Source organism: Erinaceus europaeus, chromosome 11 (genome assembly GCF_950295315.1).
Source record: "Erinaceus europaeus chromosome 11, mEriEur2.1, whole genome shotgun sequence".
NCBI classification, from domain to species: Eukaryota; Metazoa; Chordata; class Mammalia; order Eulipotyphla; family Erinaceidae; genus Erinaceus; species Erinaceus europaeus.
In genome coordinates, this window is record NC_080172.1 from 94674324 (window position 1) to 94689892 (window position 15569).

Here is a 15569-nt window from a genome sequence, read left to right on the forward strand (position 1 = left end):
AGAGGTGAGGAAGAGGAAATGTAGAATCTTTCAGTTTCCTACTACAGTTCACTCAAGTCTATGATTCTTGCTTCTCTAAAGTTTTGTCTCTAGAGTGCAAGAATACTCAAGCAATAAGCTCCTTTTCTGATTCTCTGAAGATATCATCCACAACCAGATACTATCAGTGTAAAGTGATACACTGGAAGAAGAAAATTTTAACAGTGCTTGAATGTTGGGTCTCTAGAATTAGGGTATTGCTGAGTAGCTGAATATATTTTGAGTTGAAGACAAGTGAGAAGTCAAAACTAGAACATGTTCTGATCTCCCCTCATATACTTAAAACTATATATTAGAATATATATTTGTATAGGTGCTTCTCTCTACTAAAAAGGACAGAAATAAGTCACAGGAAAGCATTCTAGTTCCTTGGCCTGGAGAAGACACTAGGAAGTCACCATAATAAACCTTACTAAAAGGTCAGCTGACTGAAGTCAGCTCTTATCTACCATCAGTTTCTCTATATACTTGTTCTCCCACTAGCCCACAAGTTGTTATTCCAAAGTCATTTTTCTTTATCTTGTCACTTCTCAAAGAATGTTTTGTTCTTTCATTACGATGCTGTATAAACTCAAGTTCTTACCACTCTTTTGAGCTACTCATCTCGGAGTGTCCCCATGTTCTAGCTAACTATGTTATTTTTCTCCTAGGTTCGACTAATTTTATAGTGACCCAACCAATGAACCTAGAAAGAATTTTTTTTCTCTCTCTACAGTATGAATGCGAGTTTTTCTTTTCTTTTTTTTTTTTTCTGTACACTTGAGACCGAATTTCCCTATCTATGAAGTGGAGTAAGTTGTAAGACACATTACATCAAATGGTGAGGGTAAGTAGGTGAAAATGCCTAAAGCAGAGGTCAGTATTGACACTTTTATCACTGCTGTTATTGATGCCATTATATGAATAAGGTATATGGGATTGTGCATGTTTATCTATCACTTCATTTCTTTCTACACATAGGGAGAGAGTAAGTAGAGGGACAGGACATGGAGAAAAGAGAAAGAGGAAGAGGAGGAGAAGTAGAGAAAGGAAAAGGAAGGATTAAGGAAAAAGAGAGGCAAAAGGATAGGTTAGTTAGCATTTACTCATTACTACATATTCATATAGGTTGTGCATATCTGCTACAAAAGCCTCAATTTCACTAGAGCAGAATATTCAGGGAGTCAGCTATAGCGCAGCGGGTTAAGCGCATGTGGCGCAAAGTGCAAGGACCGGTGGAAGGATCCGGGTTCAAGCCCCCGGCTCCCCACCTACACGGGAGTCGCTTCACAGGTGGTAAATCAGGTCTGCAGGTATCTTTCTTTCTCTCGCCCTCTCTGTCTTCCCTTCCTCTCTCCATTTCTCTCTGTCCTATCCAGAAATGACGACATCAATAACAACAATAATAACTCCAACAATAAAAAAAACAAGGGCAACAAAAAGGAATAAAAATATATTCAAATACTTAAATAGTCAAAATTCTATTTGTTGAAAAATAGTCTTTGCAGAAATCAGTAAGACTCTTATTTACAAAGACATAGGCTCATTTTCCCCTTCCTCCTAACACAGACATCTTTAAATCTAGAACCTTCCTCATAAGTTGGTGACAAAACTCCATGAAAAACAGTCATGGATTCAGAGGTTGCAGAACGCTGTAACTGAGGCCACAACACATAATAGATACTCTTGCAAATGCTGATAACCATTTATTACTATTACTATTTATTACTATTACTATTTATTACTATTATTACTAGTATCATTATTACTATTACTCATAGTTTTCACTGTGGCTCAATGAGTACTAGGGTCTTGGAGATGAGTACTAGGGTCTTGAACCCAGGTCCTTGTGTGAACTTGGGAACTCTCCCAGGATGAGCCACCACCTAGCCTTGATAATCACATTTTAATGACCTGAGCAAAACAAAAAAAGAACATGGTGTGCTCTTTTCATTACCATATTTCAATACATTTTCCTGGTAATCTTCCCAAACATCATGTCCTGGTTTCCCTTTGCATTCCAGTTCTTCCACAGCAGTTCTCACTTCTCTCAGGCTGGTTTCTTCTTGAGCTGAAAAACCGGCTGAAGCAGAGGTCTTGTTCTTCTCCATCTCATTCCTTCTAGGTGTCCTATATGTTCTGTCTTTCCTTAGTTTCCCTTCATTCTTCCTCAGTTCCTCTTGTTTTTCAATACTCTTTTCTTTCCTAGGCTTTGATGGAGTTGGTTTTTTGTCAAGGCCCATTGCAATAATGCACCTGTGAAAAAATATTAATACAAAATTATACCAATCTTTGTAATGGGGTCATAAGGATATTTCATTCCAATAAGATAAGCTATAAGCAATAGTTTGCTGAAACAGTTTACTCTTTATTAATAACAGAACCTTTTAAAGTTACTGTTTTCTATTATTTTGTCCTATTGTGTTATAAGACATTCTAAATAATTTTACCCAAAGCAAAAAAACAGGAAATAACTATAGTTTCAAATTAAAATGTGTGCTTGTTTAAAAATTTTTCTTTATTGGGGAATCAATGTTTTAGAGCCAACAGTAAATACAATAGTTTGTACATGCATAACAGTGCCCAGTTTTCTATATAACAATAAAACCCCCACTAGGTCTTCTAGCATCTTTTCTGGACCCCCACCCACCCATTCCAGGGTCTTTTACTTTGGTGAAATATGCCAATTCCAGTTTAGGTTCTACTTGTGTTTTCTCTTCTGATCTTGTTTTTCAACTTCTGCATGAGAGTGAGATCATCCCATATTTATCCTTCTGTTTCTGACTTATTTCATTTAACATGAATTTATCAAGGTCCATCCAAGATTGGCCGAAAACGGTGAAGTCACCACTTTTTTATAGCTGAGTAGTATTCCATTGTATATACATACCACTACTTGCTCAGCTACTCATCTGTTGCTGGACACCTGGGTTGCTTCCAGGTTTTGGCTGTTATAAACTGTGCTGCTAAGAAAATATGTGTATGGGAGTCGGGCAGTAGCACAGTGGGTTAAGCGTACATGGTGCAAAGCACAAGGACCGGTGTAAGGATCCCAGTTTGAACCCCTGGCTCCCCACCTGCAGGGGAGTCGCTTCACAGGCAGTGAAGCAGGTCTGCAGGTGTCTATCTTTCTCTCCCCCTCTCTGTCTTCCCCCTCCTCTCTCCATTTCTCACTTTCCTATCTAACAAAGGTGACATCAACAACAACAACAATAATAACTACAACAACAATAAAAAACAAGGGCAACAAAAAGGGAAAATAAATAAATATTTTAAAAAATTAAAAGTGTTTTTTTAAAAAAAGAAAATACGTGTACACAGATTTTTTTGGATGGGTGTGTTGGGTTCCTTTGGATATATCCCCAGGAGAGGAATTGCACCATCATAGGGTAGGTCCATTTCTAGCCTTCTGAGAGTTCTCCAGACTGTTCTCCACAGAGGTTTGACCAAGTTACATTCCCACCAGTAGTGCAGGAAGGTTCCTTTGACCCCACAACCTCTACAGAATTTATTGCTGATACCTTTTTTGATGTATGCCATTCTCACAGGAGTGAAGTGGTATCTCATTGTTGTCTTAATTTGCATTTCTCTGACAACCAAAGACATGGAGCATTTTTCACATGTTTCTCAGCCTTTTGGATCTCTTCTGTGGTGAATATTATATCCATGGCCTCTCCCCATTTTTGGATTGGGTTATTTGTTTTCTTGTTGTTGAGTTTGGCAAGCTCTTTATATATTCTGATTATTAGCCTCTTGTCTGATGTATGGGATGTAAATATCTCCCATTCTGTGAGTGGTCTCTTGGTTTGGGAAGTGGTTTCTTCTGCTGTGCAGAGGCTTTTTTATTTGATTTAGTCCCATAGGTATATACTTGCCTTAGTAAGTGTATAAATTTTAAAGATGTCTTTAAAAATTATGCAGAAAAGAGTTCTGTCAATATTTTCCTCTAAGTATCTGATAGTTTCTGGTCTAACGTCCAAGTCCTTGATCTACTTGGAATTTACTTTTGTGTTTGGTGAAATATAGTGGTTTAGTTTCATCCTTCTGCACGTTTCAACCCGTTTTTTCCAACACCATTTGTTGAAGAGATTCCCCTTACCTCATTTAATAGTCTGGGCACCTTTGTCAAAGATTAGATGTCCATAGGTGTGGGGTCTTACTTCTGGGCTCTCAATTCTATTCCACTGGTGAGTGTGTCTATTCGTGTTCCAGTACCATCCAGTTTTGATGACAGTGGTCCTATAATACAATGAGATCTGGGAGTGTGATGCCTCCAGTTCTGTTCTTTCTTCTCAAGATTGTTTTGGCAATTCTAGGCCTTCTCTGGTTCCAGATAAACATTTGTAGCATTTGTTCTATCCTCCTAAAAAATGTGGTTGGAATCTTGATGGGGATAGCATTAAAATTGTAAATGGGTTGGGGTAGTATATTCATTTTGATGATGTTAATTCTTCCAACCCATGGACATGGAATATCTTTCCACTTATTTGTGTCTTTTTTAATTTCTTTTTTTTTTTGTCTTTTTCAATTTCTTTGAGTAGTGACTCATAAAATATTTCACTTCTTTGGTTAGGTTTGCTCCTAGATATTTTATTGTTTTTGTTGCTAGAGTAAAAGGAATTGATTTCTGGATTTAAATTTCTTCTTAGTGTTTGCATAGAGGAATGCCACTGACTTTTGAATGTTGATTTTGTATTCTGATACCTTACTGTATTGTCTGATGATTTCCAAAAGCTTCTTGCTGGATTCATAAGTTTTTTCTATGTATACTATCATGTCATCTGCAAATAGGGAGAGTTTGACTTCTTCTCTTCCAATCTGTACCCCTTTAATTCCTTGCTCCTGCCTGATTGTGATGGCAAGAACTTCCAACACTATGTTGAATAGTAATGGTGATAGTGGACAGTCCTGTCTAGTACCTGATCTGAGGGGAAATGCGTCCAGTTTTTCACTATTGAGTATGATGCTGCATGTAGGTTTGAATATATATAGACTTCACTATCTTCAGGAATTTTCCATCTATTCCAATTTTTGTAGTGTTTTGATCATAAAGGGATGCTGTAGTTTGTCAAAGGCTTTATCTGCATCTATTGATATTACCCTGTGGTTTTTTTGGTCTTGTTTTTATTGATGTGGTGGATCACGTTGATTGATTTGCGTATATTAAACCAACCTTGCATGCCTGGGATAAACCCCAGTTGGTCATGATGAACAATCTTTTCAATATACTGCTGTATCCAGTTGGCTAGAAGTTTGTTCAATATTTTAGCATCTATGTTCATCAGAGATATTGGTCTGTAGTTTTCTTTTTTGGTTGTGTCCCTGTCTGCTTTGGTATCAAAGTGATGTTGGCTTCATAAAAGCTGGCAGGGAGTATTCCAGTGTCTTCAATCTTCTGGAAGACTTTTAAACATAGAGGTATTAGTTCTTCTTTGAAGGTTTTATAGAATTCATTTGTAAAACCATCTGGTCTAGAACTTTTATTCTTGGGAAGTGTTTTGTTAACTGTTTCAATTTCATTAGCTGTGATGGGCCGGTTCATATTATCTAGTTCCTCTTAACTTTGGACATTCGTAGGTATCTAGGAAGTTTTCAATTTCTTCCAGGTTCTCTAGCTTGATGGTATAGAGTTGTTCATAGAAGTCTCACATGATATGCTGAATTTCTGTGGTGTCTGTTGTGATATCTCCTCTTTCATTTATGATCTGATTCATTTGGTCTTCTCCCTTTTTTGTATTGTGAGTCTGGCTAAAGGTTTGTTGGTTTTGTTCACTCTTTCGAAGAACCAACATTTACTCATTGATCTTTTGTATGGTTTTCTTATTTTCAATGTTATTTAATTCTGTGATAACTTTAGTGATTTCTGTCCTTCTGGTTGCTTTAGGGGTCCTTTGTTCTTCTTCTTCTAGGTCTTTAAGGTGTGAAATCAGGCTGCTTATTTGTGCTTTTTCTTTTTCCCTAATGTGTGCCTGTATGGCTATGAACATCCCTCTCAGTACTACATTAGCTGTGTCCCAAATATTTTGATAGCTTGTGTCCTCATTTTCATTGAACTCTTGAAACATTTTGAAACTCATGAAAAAATTCTCCAAGTCTTTGATTGTCAGAAAAATGCAAATAAATACAAGAATGAGATACTGCTTCACTCCTGTGAGACAATCATACATCAGGAAAGGTAGCAGCAACAAATGCTGGAGAGGTTGTGGGGGCAAAGGAACCCTCCTGCACTGCTGGAGTGAATGTAAATTGGTCCAACCTCTATGGAGAGCAGTCTGAAGAACTCTCAGAAGGCTAGAAATGGACCTATCCTATGATCCTGCAGTTCCTCTCCTGGGGATATATCCAGAGGAACCCAACACACCCATCCAAAAAGATTTGTGTATACCTATATTCTTAGCAGCACAATTTGTAATAGCCAAAACCTGGAAGTAGTCCAGGTGTCCAACAACAGATGAGTGGCTGAGAAAGTTGTGATATATATATAGAGAGACAGATAGATAGATAGATATGACTCAGCTATTAAAAATAGTGACTTCACCATTTTCAGCCCATCTTGGATGGAGCTTGAAGAAATCATGTTAAGTGAAATAAGTCAGAAACAGAAGGATGAATATGGGATGATCTCATGTTCAGGCAGAAGTTGAAAAACAAGATCAGAAGAGAAAACACAGGTAGAAGCTGAACTGGAGTTGGTGTATTGCACCACAATAAAATTCTCTGGGGTTTGTGCGGGGGTGGGGGAGATTACAGGTACAAAAAGTAAAGGCAGAGAACCCAGTGAGGGTTTTATTGTTATGTGGAAAACTGAGAAATGTTATGCATGTACAAACTTTGTATTTACTGTCAAATGTAAAACATTAATCCCCCAATAAATAAATAAGAAATAAATAAATAATAAAATGTGTGCTTTGAAGTGTATTTTTATTATATATGAATGTATATACATATATTATTTTATACATGCCTTATATATACATGTATATACATGATATACATGCATATATTAGTTATATGTATATACATCCATATATATTATACAGTTATTATATATGGATATATATGTATATATGGATGTGTATATATATGTGTGTGTGTATGTATATATCAACCAACTCAGCAAGAGAGAACATTGCAAGCTCTTAAGTTTGTTCCCTGGAGCTAAACAAAATATACATATTTAAGTAATTATAACAAACTTAACATGGATGAATTCTATAACTTCCTATTCTCTCAAGTTAATAATATAAAAGTCATAATATTAATTATACATACATATTAGTTATAGTAATGATAAGATTATTGAGCATTTCCTCTGTGCCATATTATTTGTGGGGTAGCTTACAGACATTGTCTTACAGGATTTATCACTCCACAGATCAACAAATTAAGATCCTCACTTGTTTACAAATGAGAATATCCTTGGGATAAAGGTGTCATGAATCTCCATAGAATGATTTCTAGAGTTGCCTTTTGTTCAAATTGTTCTTCCCTTATGAATGGCAACACAAAATCCATTGAGCTGGAGTCCCTTATATGCTGTTAGTTTTAGTTTATGCTCTATGTAGAGGCTTTGATGCCTCCCTATTGTGTGCACAGACTTTTTATTTCCCATCTGCTTACGGGAATTGGACAAAGTGAGTAACCTCTGTGATCTCCTCATCACTGCCTACCTATCTGACTTTTGAGTATAATTTGAGGTGTGGATTCTGACTGTGAAAGCTCAAAGCAGTCTTCATTCTCTGAGTAGGTACTCCTTTCTGTGTTTCACTCCAGCAACTGAAATTATAACCATGTCTCTTCAAAGAATTCTCATGATTGTGGATGAGTACAATTGTGAAACCTCCATATTTTAGAAGTATGTATTACTTAACTATTTTTTTTGGTGGGAAAGGAAGGGTTGAAAGGTAAATTAGAATTGATTTTAGAAATAGTATTCTATTTTTCTCATAAAAGCTCCAGGAAAGTAGTTTTCAAATACTACAGTTAGAGGAAATAATGTGTATCTCTTAAAATAACTAAAATATTTTCCTGTAGGTATTATTAGTCTCATTAGTGTTAGTTCTTGATTCTCATGGAAATTGTTCAGTGCTGGTGTTTCTGGAATAATCAGAGGAACCTCAATAGGTACAAGGTCAAAGGAGCAAGATAGCACATATTTATGTCTTCCCCATTTGAACCAGTCTGTCTTGACTTTTCTGGGCCCTTTAGCAGAAGACATAAAATTATACTATATTGTTTCATCTGGGATATTCAACAACATTATGTATTTGAAAAAACTGTGAAGTAATCACACTGGTATAATATAAGAACTGTGCGAGGGGCCGGGTGGGGGTACACCTGTGTGATTGCACATGTTACAATGTGCAGGGACCTGGGTTCAAGTTCCCAGTCCCAGCCTGCAGAGGGAAAGCTTCACATGTGAAGAAACAGGTGTTCTGCAGGTGTCTTTTTGTCTCTTTCCCTCTCTATGGCCCCTTCCTCTCCATTTCTGGCTGTCACTATCAAATAAATAAAGATAATAAAAATTAAAAAAAAAAAGAACTGTGCATTTTAGTTGATTATAAGAGTTCCTCCTCTAAGGCCAGTGATTCCATTTGAATCCTAGGTTTGATATCCTCTGGTTTAGTCAAGTATTTTGCTCCGACAATTTTGTTCCTACTATGTCATGTTTTTGTTTTGTTTTATTTTTGTAATATAGGGTATCAACTGTATCAGCATATGTTTTCACTTTGGAGAAGGTCCGATATGAAAAATAACTGATCCCTGCACCCTCCCTCCTGGCTAACACTCAAGCTCTACCTTTTACAGCAAAACTAAAAAGAATCATCTATGTTCTCTGGCCCTCTCTATGTACTCCCTCTCTCATTTATTAAACCCACTTCAATCAAGCTTGCATTCCTACTACTTTGCGATGGTAGCTTGTGCCTACATCACCAATAAAGAACCCATTACTAAATCAACGCTCACTCCACTGTGTTCATTTTACTTCATATATTTATATATTTGACTCAGCTGATCATTCCCTTATCCTGCAGGGGTTTTTTGTTTGTTTGTTTGTTTTTCTTTTGTTAATCTACAGGGCATCATTCTTCTTGAGTTCTCTTTCTAATTATAGGACTGCCTTCTAATTTTTTTTTTTTGCTACCTTCTCTTTTATCTCCCTCATTCTTGAACTGCAGTGAGCTAGAGGTCATTACTCAAGTATTTTCTGTATCTACATTCAATCCCTAAGTAGCATCTTATGACTTAAAGTGCTGCTATCTGTAAACTATTCTTAGATGGCTATCTCTAGCCTCTCATCAGACTCTGTATCCACATATTCAGTAGCTATGTCTTCACATCTCATGAATATATTTCTTATCACTTTTCATTGCCACCATTCCTACTAATCATCAACCCCCCCCCCATTTTTCTGTATCTTCTCTCCTAGTGATAGAGAGAAGTTGAGGGGTAAGGGAGACAAAGATGAAGGAAGAAAGAGAGAGAGAAGGAGAGACTGGAATCACTCTTTCACCATTCATAAAGCTTCCCTCCTCCAGGTAAGGATGGGGGTTTGAGTCAGGGTCCTTGTGTCTTGTGCACTGTCGCACTGTGTACAGGGTATACTACCACTGGGCCTCTCTCAGAAATGTATGACTCACAGCAAAATGTGTTCATTCTACTCCCAATTCTGCTTCTTCCTAATCTCCGCACATACTAACTGGACATCATTTCAGGTATTCAGTCATAAATGGCAATAATTTTTACTCTGCTCTTAGCTCATGCTCTGCATCCAATTAGTCAATACATCCTTTAAATCCAACCTGCAGAATACATCTAGAACCAGATCACACTTACAACTCTATAATTTTTCCTCCAAATTAATGTAGTTATAATAATATTTATACCCTCCCCTCAATAATCCTAGTTAATTTTTCCCATAAGAACTACTGTAAAAACATGAGATGTAATTTTCCCAAACTTATTTTAGAAGGTTTGCAACCTTCTCAAAATAAAAATCAAAGTACCTTAGAACTCTATATGACCAGGCCAGACAGTCTCCATACTTTATTTTTTAATCATTGTGAGGCTTCTTATTTTTGTAACACTAACTTAGGCACACCCAACATGCTCTTGCCTCAAGTCCTGTGTATATATGTTTCCTTTACCTAAGCAATTGTATGGAGGAAGAGAGCTTTTATTTCTGATTTCTGATCAAAAGTTATCTTACCAGAAAGGTGATTCCTGACCATCTTCTAGGAATAATACCATCCTCTCATCCTTGTCTTCTCTTAGAACTTCCTCTCTTCCCCTTACCCTATTTTGTGGTCATCATGCTCACAGCCATTTAACATGTGTTAATTGGCTTACTGGTAAACTATTGGACCTTCTCCCATTACAATAAGTCCCAGGGAGAAAAGTATTTTCAATTTCCCATGAGTACTTTCAGAAAAAAGGGAAAAATTAAAGAAACCCTATAAGTCTCATCATTTCAAATGAAAATTTTAATGTGAAAACTAGTAAATAAGTCACCAGGTTCCAGATGCCACCAGGATGCTGGCCAGGCTTCCCTGGATTGAAGACCCCACCAATGTGTCCTGGAGCTCAGCTTCCCCAGAGACACACCCTACTAGGGAAAGAGAGAGGCAGACTGGGAGTATGGACCGACCAGTCAACGCCCATGTTCAGCGGGGAAGCAATTACAGAAGCCAGACCTTCTACCTTCTGCAACCCACAATGACCCTGGGTCCATGCTCCCAGAGGGATAGAGAATGGGAAAGCTATCAGGGGAGGGGGTGGGTTATGGAGATTGGGTGGTGGGAATTGTGTGGAGTTGTACGCCTCCTACCTTATGGTTTTGTTCATTAATCCTTTCTTAAATAAAAAATTAAAAAAAAATTACATTCATGTTTTAATGATTGTAGTGAATTGTAAAGCATTAACCCTCTCAACAACTAGAAAAAGAAAAAAAGGAAAAAAAATCGTTCTACATTTTGTTATGCCTGTGACTGAAACTAGGGGCATGCAAATGGTTTTCTGAGTCTTAACATAATATAGTCACATCTTTAGCACTATCAGCTTTTAACCCCCAATTACATAGCACATCTGAGAATTCTATTTTTTATCTTACAATTTAAAACATAACACAGAGGACTGTAATAAACAATCTTTAACTTAGATCTTCTAGGTTCATCTACACTTATATCTTAACAGAGAAGTAAACTAGTAAATCATTTCAAAAGAAATTTGTGTCTTGCCCTCTACCAAAGGATATTGATTTCCATACTTGTAACAAGGAGATGATCTCTCGACACAGACAAACCCAAAGTAGCCTCGCTTGCCTCCTAGTCTGGAACCGTTTCGATGCTTATATTCACAGCAGGAGCTTAACCTGTTCACTTGCATCCCATTCAGGAAAAAGGTGAGACTGAAGGGGAAACCATGGTGCCTTTTGGAAATAAACTGAAAGGTTTCTGGAATTAAAAATAAATAGATAAAAAAGAAATACATTAGTGAAAGCAACTGACTTTGGGACAAACATGTCCAATATCACATTATTCTTTTAGATAAGTATAATATTATGGTTCAGATCATCTTCTTAATTTGAGGGAAATTTTAATCATAAAACATTTTACTACATCTATTTCTAGTAAGTACTCATAGCTTTATAAAGCACTTGGATCTATAAAATAATAATACTTAACATTTTATGAGTATTTTACTCTGTTTATCCACTATCATCCTCTCTAGTGGGTAATTTCTCTACAATCATATGAAATGGAAGTATTTTTAATATTTATTTAATGGGGTGGAGGAGGGTCAAATGTTAGTCATCTCTGGCATATCATAGGTCCTGGAGATTGAACCTTGGACTTTTGGGAGAACAGGCTTGAGAGTCTTAAGCTCTAACACTGACTATCTCCCCAGCTTAGTGTGGGGATATTTTGTTGCTAGTATCTAGATTCAGAAGTTAAGGTTTTGAGAAGTTCAGTAATGTACCCAAGATCATAAAGTACGTCGGAGAATTAGTGTTTAAAATCAAATATCTCTCTAGATTTCATGATTTTCCTACTATATTATCTATTGATGAAACACATAACACAAGGCTCCTGTGAGCCCAGTAAAGTTTTTAAATTAGTTTCTCACAGTCAAGGAAGCAAATTAACTGGTAGAATGCAGACTTTTCATGTATGAGGTCAAAGGTCCAATCCCAGTATCCCATATAATGCATTTTTTCTGGTCTTTCTTATAAAATAAGTCGATCTTTTGAAAAATAAATTACTAAACATGTCTCTTGTTTTGAATCAAAACATAGTAATATAATGGGATTGAGGCATAATGATTCTCTCTCAAACCCATTCAGTCCTTTGCCTAGATTTAAGAACCCCATTTTATTCTCCTAGCTATTCCCAAATTCCACCAGTAAATTAATAATCACTGTTTGCAATTAACAACTTTTCATCATTCCAAGTCTTTAGAATGCTTTTTGAAAAGTCTTACCTTCAAGATCCCAAACCCTAAGACAGAGAAACTCTCCACTAAAGTGATTCAGAACTTGTTTCTCATAATACTTGTAATGTTGTATCCTACCAAAAAGAAAAAGAAAAATTCCTGGACTCCTCTTCTCTTCAACCAATAACTGAGTTGACAATTTTCACCTCTCTGCTATGCAGTCATGTCCTATTATTACTCTAACTACAGTATCTTAAATATCTAAAACATATGGCTATCCCAGTGGTTATTAAACACCAGTGTGCATCAGAATGAGTCAGAAATTTAATAAAATTCAGATTTCTAGGTGTCACTCAGAGTTTCAGATTGAGCAGGGCTGACAAATGTGCCTTGCTTTATACTCCCAGGTGATGCTTAAGCTTCATGTGTAGAACATAACTGTCTACATGTTTACAGCTCCACGTGTTTTTGAAATGTGCAGAACTGGAACTATTCTCACTCATCTCTATAGTCCTAAGCCCTAGGACAATGCCATAGGAAATTCCCCTCTAATAATGAATTTATAGTTTAACTTATTTCATAGGCATCAAAAAATACTGGGGAAACAGCATAATAACTATGCCAACAAACTTTCATGCCTGAGTCACCAAAGGCCCCAGGTTCAATCCCAGGTACCAGGATAAACCAGAACTGAGCACTGCTCGTGGGGGGGAGAGAGAAAATATTTATGCCATTTATGCCCCTAAAAATCCATATTAAATATAATTTATGCTAAAGAATGGGCTAATTAAAAAAAAATGAGCCCAGAGATTAGGCTGTGGTTCACCTGGTTATGCATACTGATTACCCTGTTCAAGGAGCCAGGTTCACACCTCTGGTCTGTACCTGCAGAGGGGAAGCTTCACCAGTGGTAAAGTTGTTCTACTAGTCACTCTTTCTCTCTCTCTCTCTTTCTCTCTCCCTCTCTCCCTCCCTCCCTCTCTCTCCTTCCTATCAAATAAAAAAAGGAAAATTAAAAAAAGGAAAAAGTGGATGCTGGGAGCAGTGGATTTGAACAGAGGCCTAATGATTGCTCTGATAGCAATTTAAACAAATAATAATAAAGATAAATCCACCTTTGAAAAATGGATTAGTGATTTAATGTTAATTTACAAAATTATAAGATAAGGAGGCCAGGCAGTGGTGCACCTGGTTAAGCACAAGGGCCATGCAAGTATCTGGGCTCAAGCTGCTTCTTCCCATCTGCAGCAGGGAGGCTTTATAAGTGGTGAAGCAGGCTTGCAAGCAACCATCTTTCTCTCTCTTCCTTTCTATCTCCCCCTCTCCTCTCAATTTCTCTCTGTCCTACAGAATAAAATAGTTAAAAAAAAGAAAAAGAAAAAGAAAAAAATTGTCACCACAAGCTGTGGATTTGTAGTGCTGACACAAAGCCCCAGCAATAACCCCGGAGGCAAAAAAAATTAAAATTAAAATTAACAAAATTATGAGATAACAGGGGTATAATTCCACACCTTTTCCTCCACCACAGTTCTCTGTCCCTATTCTCTCCACTAGAAACTGCACTAGTTCTCCCAAGATCACTGATATCGGGTGGCTAATATATTATAGATATAACTATCAATGTTTATATCTATTTGAAAAGCCCATATTTTGTACTCTAATATTTGTTATACAAAATTTAACAAATTCAGATAGAAAAATGAAAAAATAAGTGCCTAGGGAAACTAAGATACATCAGATATTAAAATCTACTTGTCTTAATAACATGGGTTTCATAAGTGATAGATATAAAGCTATTGGATTACTATCATTAAAGTAAATTAATATGATACACTCTGGGGCTGTATCATGTTCTTTGAATCTCTAAAGTACTCTAAACCACAAGAGGGCATAGAAGGTCAACTTCTATATGCACCTGTCCTTCCATATGGTGCTCATGTCACTGAAGAGTACAAACCCCTATTATTTCACTTCATTTCTTCCTTCCTCCCTTTTTCTTCCATCTTTCTTTCATTCCAAACTTACTGAGCAAAAATTTACACCCTTTGTTTTTGTTCCTTTCCTATTTACTTTGCCATTTTGTACTTTAAAACTTTCTAAAGCATCCCAATATCGACTAGATAGTTACTGTAGGAAATAATGGAAGGAACATAGACCAGAAATCGTAAGAACCATGTGTCAGTTCTCCACTTCTTACTTCAGTGTTCCTTGGTAAATCATGTATATTTATTGCATTTCAGAATTTACAGTTACAAAACGGACATCGATGAGGTAAGGGTGTAGGATGGGTGTAGGAGGGACACCCAGTCCACCTGTTCTCACACAATCATTATAAATAGAAAGCATCTGATAATATTTCTAAAAATAAAGCACTGTTTCAGGTACCAGGGATTGGGAAAAGATTAAAAAAAATCAAATATGGTCTCTTCCCTCAAAATATTATAATTTAGCAGGAGAGACAACATTCATATACCAGATATCTAGTGTGAGGGCACCAAATCCTCCCTTAAAATATGATATCTTAAAATATGAAAATAGACTAGTCTTAAAGCAAACTGAGCAGCAATTATTCATGAAAAATTACTGAAGTTTTGATGAGAACAGTGGGAACCTGTGGCATGCTTGCCTGAAGCTGTTCATCGCCCTCACCTGCTTCTATTCCATCACTATAGTGTTAAAGGAGAAGGATAAGCCATAAATAAGCAGCAGCTTCACTGTCAGTGGGGGCTGACTTGATTTAGAGCAAAGAACTGGTGAGAGAGAGAAAGACAGCGAGAACTTGACCAGTGGCATCACCAGTAACAAGTAATAATTTCAGAGGTAAGCTAGCATGGAAGGTCAGAGGCTCTGCTGGCTGAGACTATTTCTAATTAGGGCAAGAAACATGTCAATGAAATATCCAGAAATTTAACAGGGAGATATGAAAAATAAGGCAGTTGTATATGCAGTTAGTGAGCTCTACACACACTCACAATTAAAGGGAAGTGGCATGAATGCATGTCGAATTCACGGCTCCCAGCAGCAAAGAGAGCTTGAGAGAGGGTGAGGAGATGGAGAGAAAAAGAGAGATCCACAATACTGCTTCCACCGATGAAGCTTCCACCCTCACCCCACACCAC

The 15569-nt window shown here is 36.9% G+C and overlaps 1 protein-coding gene across 3 annotated transcripts in view; it reads right to left on the bottom strand.

Moving 5' to 3' along the window:
* Positions 1–15569, bottom strand: part of ERICH3 (glutamate rich 3) — a 118685-nt gene that overhangs the window by 34171 nt on the left and 68945 nt on the right. For all 3 annotated transcript variants that reach the window (XM_007528116.3, XM_060202184.1, XM_060202183.1), the window contains 2 exons: positions 11285–11471; positions 1976–2274 (listed from right to left, as the gene is read on the bottom strand). In XM_007528116.3, coding sequence (XP_007528178.3) covers positions 1976–2274; positions 11285–11471 — 486 coding nt within the window. The remainder of the gene's footprint in view (positions 1–1975; positions 2275–11284; positions 11472–15569) is intronic.